This window comes from Eublepharis macularius, chromosome 19, assembly GCF_028583425.1.
Source record: "Eublepharis macularius isolate TG4126 chromosome 19, MPM_Emac_v1.0, whole genome shotgun sequence".
NCBI lineage: Eukaryota > Metazoa > Chordata > Lepidosauria > Squamata > Eublepharidae > Eublepharis > Eublepharis macularius.
The window spans coordinates 17765663-17783017 of NC_072808.1; the positions used below are offsets into that span (position 1 = coordinate 17765663).

At 47.7% G+C, this 17355-nt stretch overlaps 1 protein-coding gene across 1 annotated transcript in view; it reads right to left on the reverse strand.

Moving 5' to 3' along the window:
* Positions 1-698: 698 nt before the first annotated feature.
* The window catches only part of KCND1 (potassium voltage-gated channel subfamily D member 1), a 71624-nt gene continuing 54967 nt past the window's right edge, over positions 699-17355 (reverse strand). The window contains exons 3-6 of the mRNA XM_055003676.1: positions 17272-17355; positions 15175-15270; positions 9986-10239; positions 699-915 (exon numbers count right to left, since the gene is read on the reverse strand). Of these exons, the coding sequence (XP_054859651.1) occupies positions 699-915; positions 9986-10239; positions 15175-15270; positions 17272-17355 (651 nt within the window). The remainder of the gene's footprint in view (positions 916-9985; positions 10240-15174; positions 15271-17271) is intronic.

Genomic DNA, 17355 nt, shown 5'->3' on the forward strand with positions numbered 1-17355 from the left:
CTCAGCAGGAATAAAATCTCGACAACCCCTGCTGTAATCTTCCTCCTCCACCACGCTTCCTTACCACGGCCAGGGGCAGAATCCAGGAGCTTCTCTTCTGCGTCCTCTGCTTGCCTCCCACAAATGTCATCCCGTCACCCACTCTGGTGTGGTGTAGGCGAGAGTCTGGCAATTCCATCGTTTGATTCTTCTTCCCTCTTGCAGTGTCTTTGCTCCCCAGCCACGCTGCTCTAAACCCCCTGTTCACTGCAGACAAGACAGTTCCTCCTCAATTCTGTCTTCCCCACCCGCCCCTGCTTGAGGGACAGCAGGTTCAGTATCGAGCAACAGCCTCCAGGATATGTTTCCGATGACCATAGAGGTCCACATACCGGGACCTAGTTTTCCCTGCATCATTCCGCCCCTCTGCAATTGCATAGCATCTGGGACCCACCTCCTCTCCCATATGGCTTTGATTCTGGATGTGGGCATTAGAACTGCCACGGGCACTGGGTCCCTCTAGTGGTGGCCCCGATCTCACCTCCGCAAAAAGGAACTGCGATCCCCCGCTTGATGTCTTCCCATTCGCAGTTGAAGGGTGGGATGGGAAGCTCGTGCAGAGCCCGTCCCCAGCTCGTGAGCCAGACCCAGGTGGCACACAGCAGCTCTGGGTACAGAAAGGAGTCGGGACAAGCGCCCCGTCCCACCCCAGACTCCTCTTACAAGGAGGAGATCTTCACAGTCTCATGGAGGATGTAGGGGGTGGAGAGACTGGAATTGCGCAGGGGTCCGCCTGGGCCTCCAGGTGAGGGGGGCCGGCTCTCATCTGGGGTGTTGGCTGGAGGCGTGGGGATACAGATTATGGCCGCGGTGAAGTCTGTGGCATCACAGTTAAGCTTGAAGTTGTCGTGGGTCTTGGCATTCAGGTTGGAGCGGCTGGGAAGGGGGGAAAGACAGAAAGAGAGGTTATAAAACTCGCCTGGGAACTCTTGACATTGAGACATGGAGAAGGGCGGTGGAGAAACCATCTTGGAACCAAGCTTGACACTAGATCTTTTTAGTTTGCAGACCCAGCCCTGGAACAGAGGATAAAAGATTTTTTTTCCTTTTAAAAAAAAGAGCGAGACTTTGATCATAGGGAGAGCATTTCTTTTTCCGTAATCCTCAGCCATTGTTCCCTACACATCTTTAATGAAGAAGGATCCGCAGGTCAGAGCATGCTACCTCCAGGCAGGTTTGAAACCGAGCACCTCCCCTCCTTCCAAAACGAATCGCAGGCTGTCCCACTGCAAACTCCGCAACGGCATCTGCGTGTCACTGGTATTTACCGCTGATCTGAAAATACAGGTGCATGAGTTTTACAATCGGATGCACCATGTTTTGTAGGCCGAGCCCTAAACGCAAGTGGTACTTTATGCTGGCTTGTTTTGTATTCATCAGTGTTCTCTCACCAAGGGAAATAATGCCTTTAAGAACTTGGCCTAGAACATGGATCAGCATCTACCAGCTCCGGTGCCAAATACACTGCCTTGAGAAGTACTAACTGCTTCCCTCTCAACAGGCAAAAGGTATGTTTAGAGGATGCTGGCACACTGCCCTCTACTCCCTTCTCAAGTTGGGCCTGCAGGAAAACTTAGTTACTGACCCAGAAAAAAATTAAGCTTGGAAATACAGCCTGGGTGCAAACATACTAGATCTACAACAGGCACTCAGAGCAGAGTTAGGTAGGCGTTAGGGTTTTTTGCATATTTATTTTAAAGAACACGTTCTCCTTTTGCAAACACAGCCAGCAGGGCTGCTTTATCAGGGAGGAAAACATTGTGGGTTTGGGGGGGAAGGGGTTAACCTTTCCCCCCCAAGCATCCCCAAGCTGCTTGTAAACCCTGCTGGGTGAAACTGGGTGTCTATATTTTTTTCCCAGTAAGGGGAAAAGCCCCCTCATTGAATAGCCCAGGTGAGCCTGATCTTGTCAGATCTCAGAAGCTAAGCAGGGTCAGCCTTGGTTAGGAATTGGATGGGAGACCTCAAAGAAGACCAGAGGCAGGCAACGGTAAACCATCTCTGCTAGTCTCTTGCCATGAAAACTCCACTCGGACTTGCCATAAGTCAACTCTGTCTGGAGGGCTCTCTCCACCATCAAGAGGAAAAAGCAACTTGGGGTTTTTTCCCCCCAGCAAGAAAATGGCAGGGGAAGAAACAGTTGAAGTTCCCCTTTCTCATTCTCTCCCTACCCCACACCTTGATTCCATATATGCCCCCAGTTCATTTAGTTCAGCCTTCAGAAACACAAAAGGTCACGCTGAAGGGCACTGCAAGTGACGGTGCAGACATGCCCTAGGACTGACCCAAAGCGCCTTCTTAACACCACCTCCCATGCTGTGCCAAAGGTGCCTTGCGACTTCTTCCCGTCTTTCGCTGCTTATCTGTATAGTTTCATTCTACCATGACTGGGTTGTATGCTATTATTGTGTGGTCTATGACCGTAATAAAGATTGACTGACTATAGTTTCATTCTGGCCTCAGAACTCAGCCAGGTGGAAAAGCTGCGCAGGGGGCAGACTGCAGGCAAGAGTTCACATGACTGTTTCTCATTTTTTTAAAAAATACCTCTCCACTTGGAAAACTAGATGTCAGCAAAAAGATCATCGTCTACCTTGACCTCATCTTGCTAACTTGTAATATGCAGGAAATTTTTCTACATGGAAGAGCATTCAGTCCTGTGAGCTTCTATCCATATCTGAAGTGGTAGAGTCCTGTCACAGATCCAGAGGAGTTAGCCGTGTTAGTCTGTAGTTGCAAAATAGTAAGGAGTCCAGTAGCACCTTTAAGACTAACCAACTTATTTGTAGCATAAGCTTTCAAGAACCACAGCTCTCTTCGTCAGATGCATCATATTGTAGCATAAGCTTTCGAGAACCATAGCTCTCTTCGTCAGATGCATTATATTGTAGCATAAGCTTTCAAGAACCATAGCTCTCTTCGTCAGATGCATCATGTTGTAGCATAAGCTTTCAAGAACCATAGCTTTCTTCGTCAGATGCATTATATTGTAGCATAAGCTTTCGAGAACCACAGCTCTCTTCAAAAGATGCATCATATTGTAGCATAAGCGTTCGAGAACCATAGCTCTCTTGGTCAGATGCATCATGTTGTAGCATAAGCTTTCGAGAACCATAGCTCTCTTCGTCAGATGCATTATATTGTAGCATAAGCTTTCAAGAACCATAGCTCTCTTCGTCAGATGCATCATGTTGTAGCATAAGCTTTCAAGAACCATAGCTTTCTTCGTCAGATGCACCATATTGTAGCATAAGCTTTCGAGAACCACAGCTCTCTTCAAAAGATGCATCATATTGTAGCATAAGCGTTTGAGAACCATAGCTCTCTTGGTCAGATGCATCATGTTGTAGCATAAGCTTTCGATGCTTCATCTGATGAAGAGAGCTGTGGTTCTCGAAAGCTTATGCTACAATGAAGTTCGTTAGTCCTGTCATAAGTTTTGCGCCACTGGGGCTTACCTACACATTATACTGTTTACCAGCCTGCCCAATGTCCCATCAAGCAGATGTGTGCTGGGAGTTCTCTGCTGAAACGAAAGATTCTCTGGCACGTTGGGGCCCAACTTATCAGGACTGCAGCACACAGGTAGTGGAGGCCTTCCCCCCACAGTGCTTTCTTGACCTGAAACAGCCCTGGAGAACTGTTGGGGAAATTTAAATGTTCTGATGTGCTGCACATTTACCAACTGGAGAGGCACGTTATACTTTGGGAAGCAAGGATTTTTTTTAGAGGTTATGTCGATTTGTCCCTTCCTTAAGCCTCTTTTGTCCCACAAATCCACAGACCTTCCAAAGGCTTTCTCGCATTTGGAACAGGAACCAAGAATGTAAATGGCATGCAGAGCCAAACGTGTCTTGGTTTACGCATTTGTGCATGCTGCCAGCTCGCATTGCACACCTTTGAGGGAGATGCATGTATCAATGCACATGAAGGCAACAAGCCACAGCCAAATGCCATTGTTAAGTGTGACTAGAGCTTTAGTTGGAGTGGCATTAAACATGTGCAGAGTGAAATTCCCTCCCTACCCAAGTAGTCATCCCTTGGAGTTGAAAGGAGTTTCTAGATCAAGTTGCATGGCTTTCAGGGAGGTTTGAGCCCTGGCACCTTTCTTGTGAACCAGCTGCTCCTCTAACTTATTGGCCCGAAATGATGCTGAGTCTCTCTCAAGAGGCACAGTGTGCTAGCAGCATGCAAAGTCTGACTGCCACAGGAAACAGGTTAATTGGCTAATCATATGACTCCAAAACCATAAACGTACAAGAAAAGTTTGGCCGAACATCATATGGCACTGCTGTTTTTGCCCTGCTAGATGGCAGCAGATTCCATGAATCAACAGAGGCACTCTAGACAAGCAGTGAAATCCTAAGCGGAGTTACTCCAGTCTAAGCTCATTGAAATCAATGGGCTTAGACTGGAGTAACTCTGTTTAGGATTGCACTGTAAATCCCAGAAAAGTTGGTTTGTAGCAAGGTTTAAATTTAGTAGCAGAAAAAGAAAAGAAGTTCCAGAGGTCCGTAATAAATATGAGCAATCACAAATAGATAAAAAATATATATACCGTATTTACAAAATGGCAAAAAATATCATAAAACATCATAGTGCAACTAAACGTATGCTACAGAGAATAGACAAGCTACAGACAACCCCCAGTAACAAAGACAGGATACTGGCTAAATTTCTGTTTCGATGTATAGTCTTCATCCATCCTGAGCGACCTTGTATCGTTTGCAATTTTGTAATTACAATATATATTTTTTTTCGATTTGTGATTGCTCATATTTATTACGGACCTCTGGAACTTCTGTACTCTTTCCTTTTTCTGCTATTCCTGAAGTTCCTACCCCTTTGTCTAGTCTCTAGTAGCACCTTAAAGACCAACAAGAGTTTCCAGGGTATAATCTCTTAAGAGTCAAGCTCCTTTCATAAGATACTCATCAGATACTCGACTCTCGAAAGTTTATATGCTGGACACTCCTGGTCTTTAAGGTGCTACTGGACTCAACCTTTGCTCATGCCAGAAAGGTGTTGGAGATGGTTCTGCTCAATAAAGCTGAAGTCCAGTGGCACCTTGTAGTGTAGCGTAGCAGACAGAGTGCTAGATTAGAATCTGAGAGACCCAAGTTCGAATGCCCGCTCTGCCATGGAAGCTTATTGGCCATCCTTGGCATACACTCTCTGCCTGGCCTACCTCACAGGGTTGTTGTGAGGATAAAATGGCGGAGAGGAGACCGATATGAACTGCTTTGACTTCCTATTGGGGAGAAAGGTGAGAAATCAAAATAAAAACAAGCTTTTCGAAGCCAGAGCTCACTGCAAATGTGGCTTATTTCCACTTACTTATTTTGTTTAATTCATTCTTTGCTGCTTCTATGGATCTTTGGTTCCTTTACTGCCCAGCTTTCTCCTACAGGCAGTGCATAGCCATAGCCCTAGGGATGTAGGAGGTTTTACGCCTGCCTCATCCTTCCTTCCAGCCGCTCTCGATTTGATCCACTCATCTTCTTCCTTTCCTAGACCACCTTCCTTATCTGCCTAGCATAGTTTGATTCTGCCCTTCCTACCTCCAGAAACTGAGCCACACACATTGTTATCCCATTCTCATTTTATCCTCACAACAGCCCTGTGAGGTAGAGAGAGTGACTCACCCAAGAGCAATCAGTAATCTTCACAGAGCATGTGGGGATTCGAACCCTCCTCACCCAGATCCTAGCCCAACACTCTAACCACTACACTAAACAGGCTGTCAATCCTACCATGCAATAAGGCCCATTTCAAAAACTACAGTGTCTACATGGTGGACATGTGGACTGTCACTCAGACGTCATCTGGAGGTAGTCCCCAGGGAACCATTATGTGGCCCGTTGGGAAAACTTGCATGTATTCATTTATTTTGTTCGATTTATATCCCACCCTCCCCGCAAGTGGGCTCAGAGCGGGTCATAACATCATAAAATCATAAAAGCTACAATTTAAATACAATACATCATTACAATCATTTAAAAAATTAATAAAATCCACAGATTTTATTTCTAAAAGTGGAGCGGAACAAAGGAAAACTGTCCTGGGACCAGCAGGATAGTTCGCCAGCTCCTCAACCTCTTTCATAGGCCTGGCGGAACATCTCCGTTTTACAGGCCCGGCGGAACTGTAAGAAGTCCCGCAGGGCCCGCGTCTCAACTGGGGGAGTGTTCCACCAGGCCGGAACCAGAGCCAAAAAGGCTCTGGCCCTGGTTGTGGCCAAGCGAACCTCCTTGGGGCCACGGACCACCAGCAGATGTTTATCTACAGAGCGTAATGCCCTCCAGGGAACATACAGGGAGAGACGGTCCCGAAGATATGCAGCTCTTAGTGAATGTAAGTTTCCCCAATGGGGCAAAGCGCAGCTCCCGGAGACCGTTTCAAGTTGGAAAAATGGCATTGGGATGAACACTTAAACCTCCCCCCCCCCCGCATCTTATGGTCCCAACCTCAATTGAGCCCATCTATGCCTGGGAATAAAGTTCCCAGCATGGAACTCTGAGACCACATCTAGTGTGTCCACCACATGGACTTTGTAACACCTGAATTTTTATGTCTGTCACAGCAGCTTCACTATTGGTCAACATTAGCAGATTGACTCTTCCCCCTTGTCATTTCGAGCCAATGTTCAGGGTCTCACCACAGTGATGCCTGACACCTGCTGTTTAAGCGCCAGGTTTTGCAATTTTACCTGGGAGCTGTAGTTTTAAAAGAGCCGCTGGACCAGATTGCTGTGGAGAGAGAAGGATTCATTCTTTTTGTAAAACAAAGAGTTGGGAGGGAGGGGTGGAAAAGAAAAGAGGCTTTTGGCTAGCTCCCTTAACTCCTTAATTGCTCAACTATGCAGTCTCCCCCCACCCCCCATATTCCACCCAGAGGGGGCGGGGAGGGAGAGACTGTATACTTCAGCAACCCCTCTGGGTGGAACCTGCCAGATATTAAAATAAAGAGGGTGGGGGAGATTGTGTAGTTCAGCAACTAAGGAGTTAAGGGCAATAGCCAAAAGCTTCTTTTCTTTTTCACACACCCCTCAACTCTTTGTTTTACAAAAAGAGTGAATTGTTCTCTATCCAACAGCGCTTTTAAAACTACAGCTCCCAGGTAAATTGGCGAAACCTGACACTTGAAGTGCACATACCAGGCGTTACTGCGTGGTGAGACCCTCAGTGGGCCCACAGCAGTTCAGACATTTGGGGGGGGGGAGAGGCTTGCAAAAACTGCCTTGTAGCTGATTCTACTAATACAAAATAAAGGAGAAAAGAGGGAGTTACAGCAACAAGATGTCAAAGAAAACAAAATTCCCCCGTAACCGTCTAATAACAAAACCCGGTATACACACAATAGACTAACAATATTATCTTCTTAATTGGAGTAGATAATTAAATCCAACCAACAGCTTCCAAAGCCAAACATATTTATATCATCGTCCTATCAGCATTCTGTAAAGTGACATGTGCGGTAAGAAGGAATAATGATACATAACTAGTCATGTATAGTCTCTGATTGTATTGTGTGTATACCAGGTTTTGTTATTAGACGGTTACGGGGGATTTTTGTTTTCTTTGGATTCTACTGATACGGCAACTTGTTCCTCCTCCAAAAGGCACAGTGGCACACAACCATCACCAACTGGCAATGCATCACACAGTGCAAACCACCACACTCAACGGGCAACTGCGTCTCCTCATTCATTCTCTCGTTTGCTTCGCTGCCCAATTATTCTGGCAGGTAGGCCCTGTTTCCCAATGTGCAGGCGGTATCTGCTTCACCGCAACTGGTTCTGAGCCTCCCCCAAAGGATACTCGATAAACATTCAGCCCTTCTTCCTCATCTTTTTCGGATAGTTGAAACTGCTTTCATGGTTTCCTGTTAATCTTCTTTGCTCTGAACTGGCCCCTGCCGCAGACGTCACTCATTCAAAGCCCCCTGCTGTCTACAGTTCTCTTTCTGAGTCACTTCTGAAATGAGGACACACGTATAAATCCACACTTTCATTGCCCTTCGTGTCATGACCATCCTTATTTTTTGTAACACAACCCAAACAGCGTTTGCTTTTTCCCTCCTGGGACGCAACCGCCAGAACGACACAAGACATTTTTGACAGGGTTTCCCTGACTCAACTCTCACACCATCAGCCGCACAGCCCGCTGCTAGGAACTCAGTTCCCAAGTGTGCAATGCCCCAGTTGTGATGGCGAACACAGCGGGGAGGGGGGGGGCTTCAGCCTTCCCCAGCGTGCAATTTTTCTGACATGGAATGGCAGGGGGTGCTATTTGCCCCATTGGGGAGCTGTACATACACATCCACCATGTACGGCTGCACGTACATCACAATGATGACTCATTCTGATCATGATTTGCTGTAAGCCTTAGACGTGTCATCCCCAAAGTAAGATGTGTACACCGTTACTAGGGGAGATTCAAGTCCTCTCTCCAGTCCTTCCTCGCTTGCCTTTCTGAGTGCCATACGGCACCTGCCAGCCAGCGGGGAAGCTTGGATGGGCCACAAGCAAAGAGTGGACCAAGTTCAATCACATGCACATCTATTAAGGAACCAGCCCCGTACAACTCATGGAGATCACTTCCAAATAAACATGCACAGGATCAGGCCGCACAGCCGTAAGCACACTGACCCCTTAAGGTTGCCAACTGTTCATCGTTTTAATAAGCTGCACAGATTTGGGAGAGCTCTGTCTGTAATATGTGAAGAATTTGTCGCTGCCTGAGTCTGTCTCTATCTGTGCATGCATGGAAATCAGAATTGTGTATCTGAATGAACTTTCAAAAATATGTGTTTGATTAAAAAAGGGGGACTTCTGGAGGCAGCGAACAGCAACTGCAAATAAGCTTTCTACTTAATAAAAGAAGTAATTTTGAGAAAACATAATTATCTTCTCTGTCCGACCCACTCTGAAAACGATGTTTCTGTGCTGGAAAACGATTACTACTGTGCATTTGTGACCACTTTTGTAACTCCACATGTAAAAATAAGTATTACAACACTCTTGTCTAGATATGGAAGATTACACTGCGGTTGCTACAAGCATCAGGTTGCGCAGCTGAGAGCACGCTTACGGGTAGAGTGGCCAACTATTCATCATTTTAATTAACTGCCCTGATTTTGAGAGCTCTATAAGATACAAAGAATTCGTTGCTGTCTCTATCTGTAGATGCGTGGAAATTAGAATGACTTATCTTTGTCCCATGAATGCAGGGAAAGACCTCCCAGTCCATAATTGGCTAGATTAAAAGCTGGCAATCTAACAGTACTATACTAAATAGAGTTGTACTCTTCTAGGTCCACTGAAGTTGACAAGTTTAGAAGGGGCAATCCTAAGCAGAGTTACTCCAGTCTAACGCCACTAATTTCAATGGGCTTAGACTGGAGTAACTATTTACTTTACTTTACTTTAATTGAATTTTTATACCGCCCATCTCCCGAAGGACTCAGGGCGGTGTACAGCAAAGATAAAACATACAAATATAAAACAATAAGAATATAAAATATAAACATATTAAATAATTTAACTCAGAAACAGGACAACTCAATTCAAACCCATTTAGGCCAGCCCCGCTTGTTGGAATAATAGCGTCTTAGGATGGCACTGTTAGTGGAGCTCAGACCAACTAGGCCCAGTATCATATGCTTCGTTTCTCCTTAAAATATAAACTGCAAGCTCCCGATGCAGCAATTTGCTTTGGAGTCACATAGGGAAGGGAACGGGGTTTTTACCCTGCAGCCTCCACTCAGTTTCGCTCTTTAAAAAAGCTTTGCACAGCCTTCCTCGGCTAGCTTATTGCCTGTGTCACCTCCTGGACGCAACATAAACGCTCTGGCTCATTTTCTCCCCTGAGGCAGGAACCCCAATCAAAATATAGTACAGATCACCTCCACCGAGCCCCACAAAAGGATGCAAAGGTGCCATTACCTCTGTGGGGCGATGCTCTTCTGACTTTGCAACGTATCCAGTTCCTGAGCACTGGCGCGGCTCATGGACATGGTGGAGTTGGTGAGGCGAGTGGTGCGGCGCTTGGTGCGGCGAGGGCAGCAAGAGGTGCTGAGTATCCCCTTGCCGCTGCTCCCTTGCTGGGAGGAGAGAGAGGTGCTGCGGCTGGTGCGGTAGCCAAGGGGGTCAGCCAGGCAGAACTCGCTGTAGGTATGTTCATCGGTGAACTCGTGGCTCTGCATGTGGGATGAGATATTAAGGTCGAGAGCAGGGGGGGAAAGCACGTTAATGGAGGAGAACATGCCGGTATATGCAAAGCTGCCATTAGCTAAATCAGACCACTGGTCTATCAAGGCCAGTACAGTCCGCTCTGACTGGCACTCCAGGGTCTAAAGCCATCTTCTGTATCACTTCATCCTTTTAACTGAAGATGCCACGTCTTGAATTTGAGATCTTCTGCACGTAAGGGGGGGCGGGGTATAAATCGAATAAAATAAATAAATAAATAAATGTTCTGCCAATGAGCCACGGACAGCATAATCTCTAGGTTTACAGCATAATCTCTAAATTACACCCAGGGCCAAGCTACACATGACGAATGACACTTGAACAGCAAGTGTATTTCTCCCTGTTCACTTGCCCTCCACTCAATCCACTTGCCGTTCAAGTGTCTTTCGTCATGTGTAGCTTGGCCCTGAGTCTCTAGCTGTTGCAACCCTTCTGTACACATTTTACCTCGTATATAGCACCTGTGTTTTGTAGGGGGGGGTTATTAATCAATTGGTTTATTCAGCCTTCAAGCAGTACAAATCAGAAGCAAGCTATAAAATAATAATAATATCAACAAGTGGTCCGACCAATGACCAATAGTTAAGATTTAAAATCCGTACATAAAATTACGTGATGAATTCTACAGGCAGCAGAAAAAAATTTAGTGCAGCTAATAGTGACCTGTTGGTTAACACCCATTAAAAGCTTCTTTCAAATATCAACATCAGTACATCCAGGATAATTCTTAAAAAGAGGGGAAATTATATTTAAACGGACTTCTTGATAAAAGCAAAAATGTAACTGTGCATGTTCAACTGATTTGGCCTCTGCGGTGCCACATGGACAGGTCCTCTCCTTCGTAGGAAACTTTTTATATCCTCTCCTCTAAGTCTGCAGAGGGGAGGATTCGCCATCTCGCCAAAGTGAAAGCTCTCCGTTGACTGGGTACCTCCAGTCGACGGGTACCTCCAGAATAGAGAGATAAGACTCTACAACTGTGGGCTAAGCTATATGAAGAGCTCTTTGCACTACTGAGTAGTTGGCACTTTTGTCCACTTTCTTTACTTTATCATGGTAAAACCAGGCCACAGCCAATAGAGTGCAAAATCCCTTGATGATTTCTATCCACATGAAAAAAATGCCTGACACCATCCACAAGCGCTCAGCCATGGATATTTTCTGATGCCAGCTGTGGGCAATGTCAGGGTTTGTTAACAAAAAGCAATGCATACAAACAGGGCTTTTTTCTGGGAAAAGAGGTGGTGGAACTCAGTGGGTTGCCAGCACAAGGGGCAACTCTTGGCGGGAGGTAGTGCCCCTGATACCACATGCACATGGGCAAAGTGCACGCACACTCCCAGGACCACAAAATGACATCGCTTTGGGTCAGCTGGAACAAGGGGGGAGTTTTTTAAAGTTTAAATCGCCCTTGGCAAAAATGGTCACATGGCTGGTAGCCCCGCCCCCTGATCTCCAGGCAGAGGGGAGTTGAGATTGCCCTCCGTGCCGAGCTGCACGGAGGGCAATCTCAACTCCCCTCTGCCTGGAGATCGGGGGCGGGGCCACCAGCCATGTGACCATTTTCAAGAGGTGCTGGAACTCGTTCCACCGCGCTCCTGCTGAAAAAAAGCCCTGCATACAAACACGCAAACCAAAGGGCTCTAATTTCAACCACTGTGTTGTGTTTGCATGTTTCACACACGCACGTCAACAATCTTAGGAAAAAAGAGTTCTCTAGAGTGAGTTTGAAAGGAAAGTGCTTATTGAAAATTATGGATGATGGCAGACAGGTCTGGGTGGGTGGAGAGAGAGCATTATAATATGGGGGGGGGGGTCAAAGGAGAACGTCAGCAGGCAAGAGATTGCTCTTGAATGTAGAGAAGGTGCAGCCAAATGAAGTCACGCTCCATAAAACTCTGCCCCTGGATGGAAAGTGAGCCACACTAGTCCATAATAGTTAGGGAACACATCAGTGGTCTTCACAAAAAAAAATACTTTGCCCCCCCCCCCCCCAAAAAGCAGTCTGGGGGAAAAATGGAATGTGAAAGAGAAAACACACAGGAAAGTAATGAGTTACGTAGAATGTCATCTAGGTCAGAGGTAGCCAGGGCTTTTTTTTCAGCGGGAACGCGGTGGAACAGAGTTCCGTAACCTCTTGGAAATGGTCACATGGCTGGTGGCCCCGCCCCCTGATCTCCAGACAGAGGGGAGTTGAGATTGCCCTCTAGAGGGCAATCTCAACTCCCCTCTGTCTGGAGATCAGGAGGCGGGGCCACCAGCCATGTGACCATTTTCTCCAAGGGCAACTCACTGAGTTCCACCACCTCTTTTCCCAGAAAAAAAAGCCCTGGAGGTAGAAGTTTATGGCTAGAGGATGGAACCAAATATAGCTCTTTAATAAGGAAAAGAAAAACTTTACATGATGGTATGTCGGAGGGGTAGGTGGGAGGCTAGGATAATCAGCATGTGAAGGGAATGGGAGGCAAAGATTTTTGTGAGACTAACAGGCTTGTTGGAGATGTTTTGTAAAAAGGGAAATGAGAAAGGCGAACAGCAGCCAGGAATCCCAACGTAAACCATACAGAGATTTATGCCAAGTGCTCAGATCCTCATGCTGCTGTGTATATTTATTATTCTTGTATATATTTAGGATTACTTACTGTGAGATCTAATAATGGTTTTGCAGCAACCAGTGTTTGGGCTGCAGAAACTTTATGGAGTATTAATCAATGTGTCGATCATCAATGTTAAACTGTATACTTTTAGATTCAGAGGAGATAGCCATGTTAGTCTGTAGTAGCAAAATAGTAAAGAGTCCAGTAGCACCTTTAAGACTAACCAACTTTATTGTAGCATAAGCTTTCGAGAGCCACAGCTCTGTTCATCAGATGCATCTGACAAAGAGAGCTGTGGCTATTGAAAGCTTAAGCTGCAATAAAGTTGGTTAGTCTTAAAGGTGCTACTGGACTCTCTACTACTTTGTATATGCCAATAGCCTTTTTAATATTGGCTCTTAGCAGATCTCTTGCTCTGAATTTTGACATAGCTTGTGTCTAACTACAAAAGGTTGCAGACCCCAGATCTAGATTGTGACAAAGTGAACAAAATATTGCTGTTACAGACTGAACACTTCCTACAGGTTGGCCCTGTATCTTATAAGCAAGGAACCTTGAATCTTTTGTAGAATTCACTGTCCTGAGAATATTAGCTTGATTTTTTTTAAAGCTGGGTTTCGAATCTTCATGACGGCAGAGATGCGTCCAGTCACAAGGCGGCTAAAATCGGAATGCAATCACAGAACACTGAAAGTTCCAATAATGTCTTCCTATGATGGAGACCTAGTTTGCATTGCAAGTTTCTTGCAGACCCACAGATAATAACTGGTGGGGTCTTCCGAAGCACCTCTTGCTCCAGTAAGGCAGAGGAAAGCCAGGTTAGCTTCTTTGCTTTGGGAAAGAAGTGCTTTGAGAAAGAAGCAAGTGGGCACCAGGTAACATATCAGCGGGCACTGCCCATGGATGCCATAGTGGGGATCACTCACATAAATTCTTGACTGAGCAGAAACAAATTGTACGGATGGGATCTTGAGGTACAGTTGGCAGGCATACGATGCGGTAACTCTGTTGAAGATAAATAGGTGCCAGCCATGTACATCTGGCAGGATTGCTAACTCTGTGTTAGGAAATTCCTGGTGGTTTGTGGGTAGAACCTGGGGGGGGGGGCAGAGTTTGGGGAGGGAGCTCAACAGGTTCGGGGATGCCATTATTCCACCCTTCAAGGCTGCCCTTTCTTTCAGGTGAGCCAGTTTGGTGTAGTGGTTAAGAGCGCAGGACTCTAATCTGGAGAGCCGGGTTTGATTCCCCAATCCTCCGCTTGAAGCCAGCTGGGTGACCCTGGGCTAGTCATGACTCTCTGGTGCTCTCTCAGCCCCACCTACTTCACAGGGTGATTGTTGGGGGGATAATAATAACACACTTTGTAAACCGCTCTGAGTGAGCATTAAGTCGTCCTGAAGGGTGGTATATAAATCGAATGTTGTTGTTGTGAACTGATCTCTGTAGTCTGGAGATCAGTTTTAACTCCAGGAGAACTGCAGGGGCCACCTTGCGCCTGAATGAGTGCCTATGTATTGCCATGAAGAAAGGGAGGGATACGCACGTAAAAAACAAACATCCATGATTATATCATTTAATCTGATTGCAGACTCTGCTTTTTTGGGTGCAGAATTTGGAGAGGTTTTCTTTTTTTAACCAAGAGTAATCCTTCCTCTGATGGTTAAGAATTGCTCGGTTGAGCATCCCCCTTTCCTATTTAGTATCTATGTTGTCCTAACTTCGAACACGTATGAAGTTGCCTTATAGTGAATGGGACCATCAGTCCAGCAGGGTCAGTCTTGTCTGCTCTTCCCAGCCGCGGCTCTCCAGGGCCTTAGTTCTTCCATATCACCTGTGGCCCGGTCTCTATAACTGGAAATTCCAGGGGTGGAACTTGGGACCATCTATGCGCAAAGCAGATGGTTTCCCACTGACCCACGGAGCCCTCCCCTAACTTTATGTCTGGTTACACTTAATAAAGTTGTTTGCCATTGAATACGATTGTATTGCTGAACAAACTATACATTCAACAGGGTTTGAGTCCAGTGGCACCACAGAGACCAACAAGTTTTTGCAGGATATTTTTCAGGATAAAGTAAATACCTGGAACTATACACTCAGGAGGAAGATGTCGTGGAAATTGGCCAAGATGTCGGTCTTGTTTATCATCTTGCCCGTTTCGGATGGATAGCAAATTCCATTGTGCGCCCAGAAGCCTTTCCCGTGGACCAGTCCCATCCTATCCATGTTGCCTTGAACATTCTCCCCCCCGCCGCCCCAAATTTCACCCCATGCTCTGCTACTCACAGTGGTTTTCTCCAGGCAGTGCAAGAGGTGATGGTGCTGCTGTTCAAAGGCCGATCGGTTGCGCACAACCAAGGAGTGCGCATCAGGGTCTCTGTCCTGTGGGAGAAAAACCATGCTTGGAACAGACAGACCAGAAAAAAAGCCCAGGCTCTGTTTCTGCACTTGGCAGTTCCGACTTAAATCCTCACCTATCGAGCCTCATGGCATGATCTGGGTACAGTAGCAAGAGTGTGCAAGTCTTTGTGGATTGGCAGTACAAGTACATTCATGCTTGTGGCAGAGCCAAGCTCTACCCTCTGATAACCACGTGGTAAAGGTGAGTTCGGACTGGATTGTGATAGATGGTGGTGCGAGGATTTTTATGTCTGAACTAGCAACAAAGCCTCTTGTGGGAATACAATGGGGGCTCTCGAAAGCTGGAAGTGGGGAGAGCTGGCAGGAGGGTGGGCAGGCGGGTAGGCTGGGGAGGGCAGTGGGTTCGCCGCCACCCCCCCTTACCTGCTGATCAGCTGGGCTGGGAGAAGGGGTCAGGTTCACCAGGCAGCGGGCTCGCTACCCCCTTCTGCCCTCTGATCAGCTGAGGAGGGCAGGCAGATGCTCTGCCCTTCCTGGCTGACTAGTTGGGAAGGGCGCAACTGTGCCTGCGCCAATGTGAGTTTTCGGGAACAAGGTTACCCTTTTATATAGTAGGATGCTTTCCTACTTTGAAAATAATTGCCTGCATACAGAAAACATTCACAATCTTCCTCCCAAGTGTGCTACTTTTCTAAGTTTGGGGAGTTGGCTTTTTAAAAAAAATCTATTCAAACATGCAATAAGCCGTGCTGAAAAAACCTGGCAAAACAGAGTTAGATGTTTTCTATCACCAGTGTCTGCTGAGCGTGGTGGCCAGGAGGCAAGGGGGGGCAGGTTCCAAGGGGCCTGAACATCTGCAACCACAGGAGGCAAGGGGGGGGCAGGTTCCAAGGGGCCTGAACATCAGCAACCACAGGAGGCAAGGGGGGGCAGGTTCCAAGGGGCCTGAACATCTGCAACCACAGGAGGCAGGGGGGGCAGGTTCCAAGGGGCCTGAACATCTGCAACCACAGGAGGCAGGGGGGGCAGGTTCCGAGGGGCCTGAACATCTGCAACCACAGGAGGCAGGGGGGCAGGTTCCAAGGGGCCTGAACATCTGCAACCACAGGAGGCAAGGGGGCAGGTTCCAAGGGGCCTGAACATCTGCAACCACAGGAGGCAGGGGGGCAGGTTCCGAGGGGCCTGAACATCTGCAACCACAGGAGGCAAGGGGGGCAGGTTCCGAGGGGCCTGAACATCTGCAACCACAGGAGGCAAGGGGGGCAGGTTCCGAGGGGCCTGAACATCTGCAACCACAGGAGGCAAGGGGGCAGGTTCCGAGGGGCCTGAACATCTGCAACCACAGGAGGCAGGGGGGCAGGTTCCGAGGGGCCTGAACATCTGCAACCACAGGAGGCAAGGGGGGCAGGTTCCGAGGGGCCTGAACATCTGCAACCACAGGAGGCAAGGGGGCAGGTTCCGAGCGGCCTGAACATCTGCAACCACAGGAGGCAAGGGGGGCAGGTTCCGAGGGGCCTGAACATCTGCAACCACAGGAGGCAAGGGGGGCAGGTTCCGAGGGGCCTGAACATCTGCAACCACAGGAGGCAAGGGGGGCAGGTTCCGAGGGGCCTGAACATCTGCAACCACAGGAGGCAAGGGGGCAGGTTCCGAGGGGCCTGAACATCTGCAACCACAGGAGGCAGGGGGGGCAGGTTTCGAGGGGCCTGAACATCTGCAACCACAGGAGGCAAGGGGGGCAGGTTCCGAGGGGCATGAACATCTGCAACCACAGGAGGCAAGGGGGGCAGGTTCTGAGGGGCCTGAACATCTGCAACCACAGGAGGCAGGGGGGCAGGTTCCGAGGGGCCTGAACATCTGCAACCACAGGAGGCAGGGGGGGCAGGTTCCAAGGGGCCTGAACATCTGCAACCCCAGGAGGCAAGGGGGGCAGGTTCCGAGGGGCCTGAACATCTGCAACCACAGGAGGCAAGGGGGGCAGGTTCCAAGGTGCCCAAGAACATCTGCAACCGCATTTCCTACCTCTAGGCCTCCATTCCGTTTGTACTGCAGGAAAGCATTGGTCGTGCCGCTCTTGGCCAGCCGGATCCGGGCCAAACGAACCTT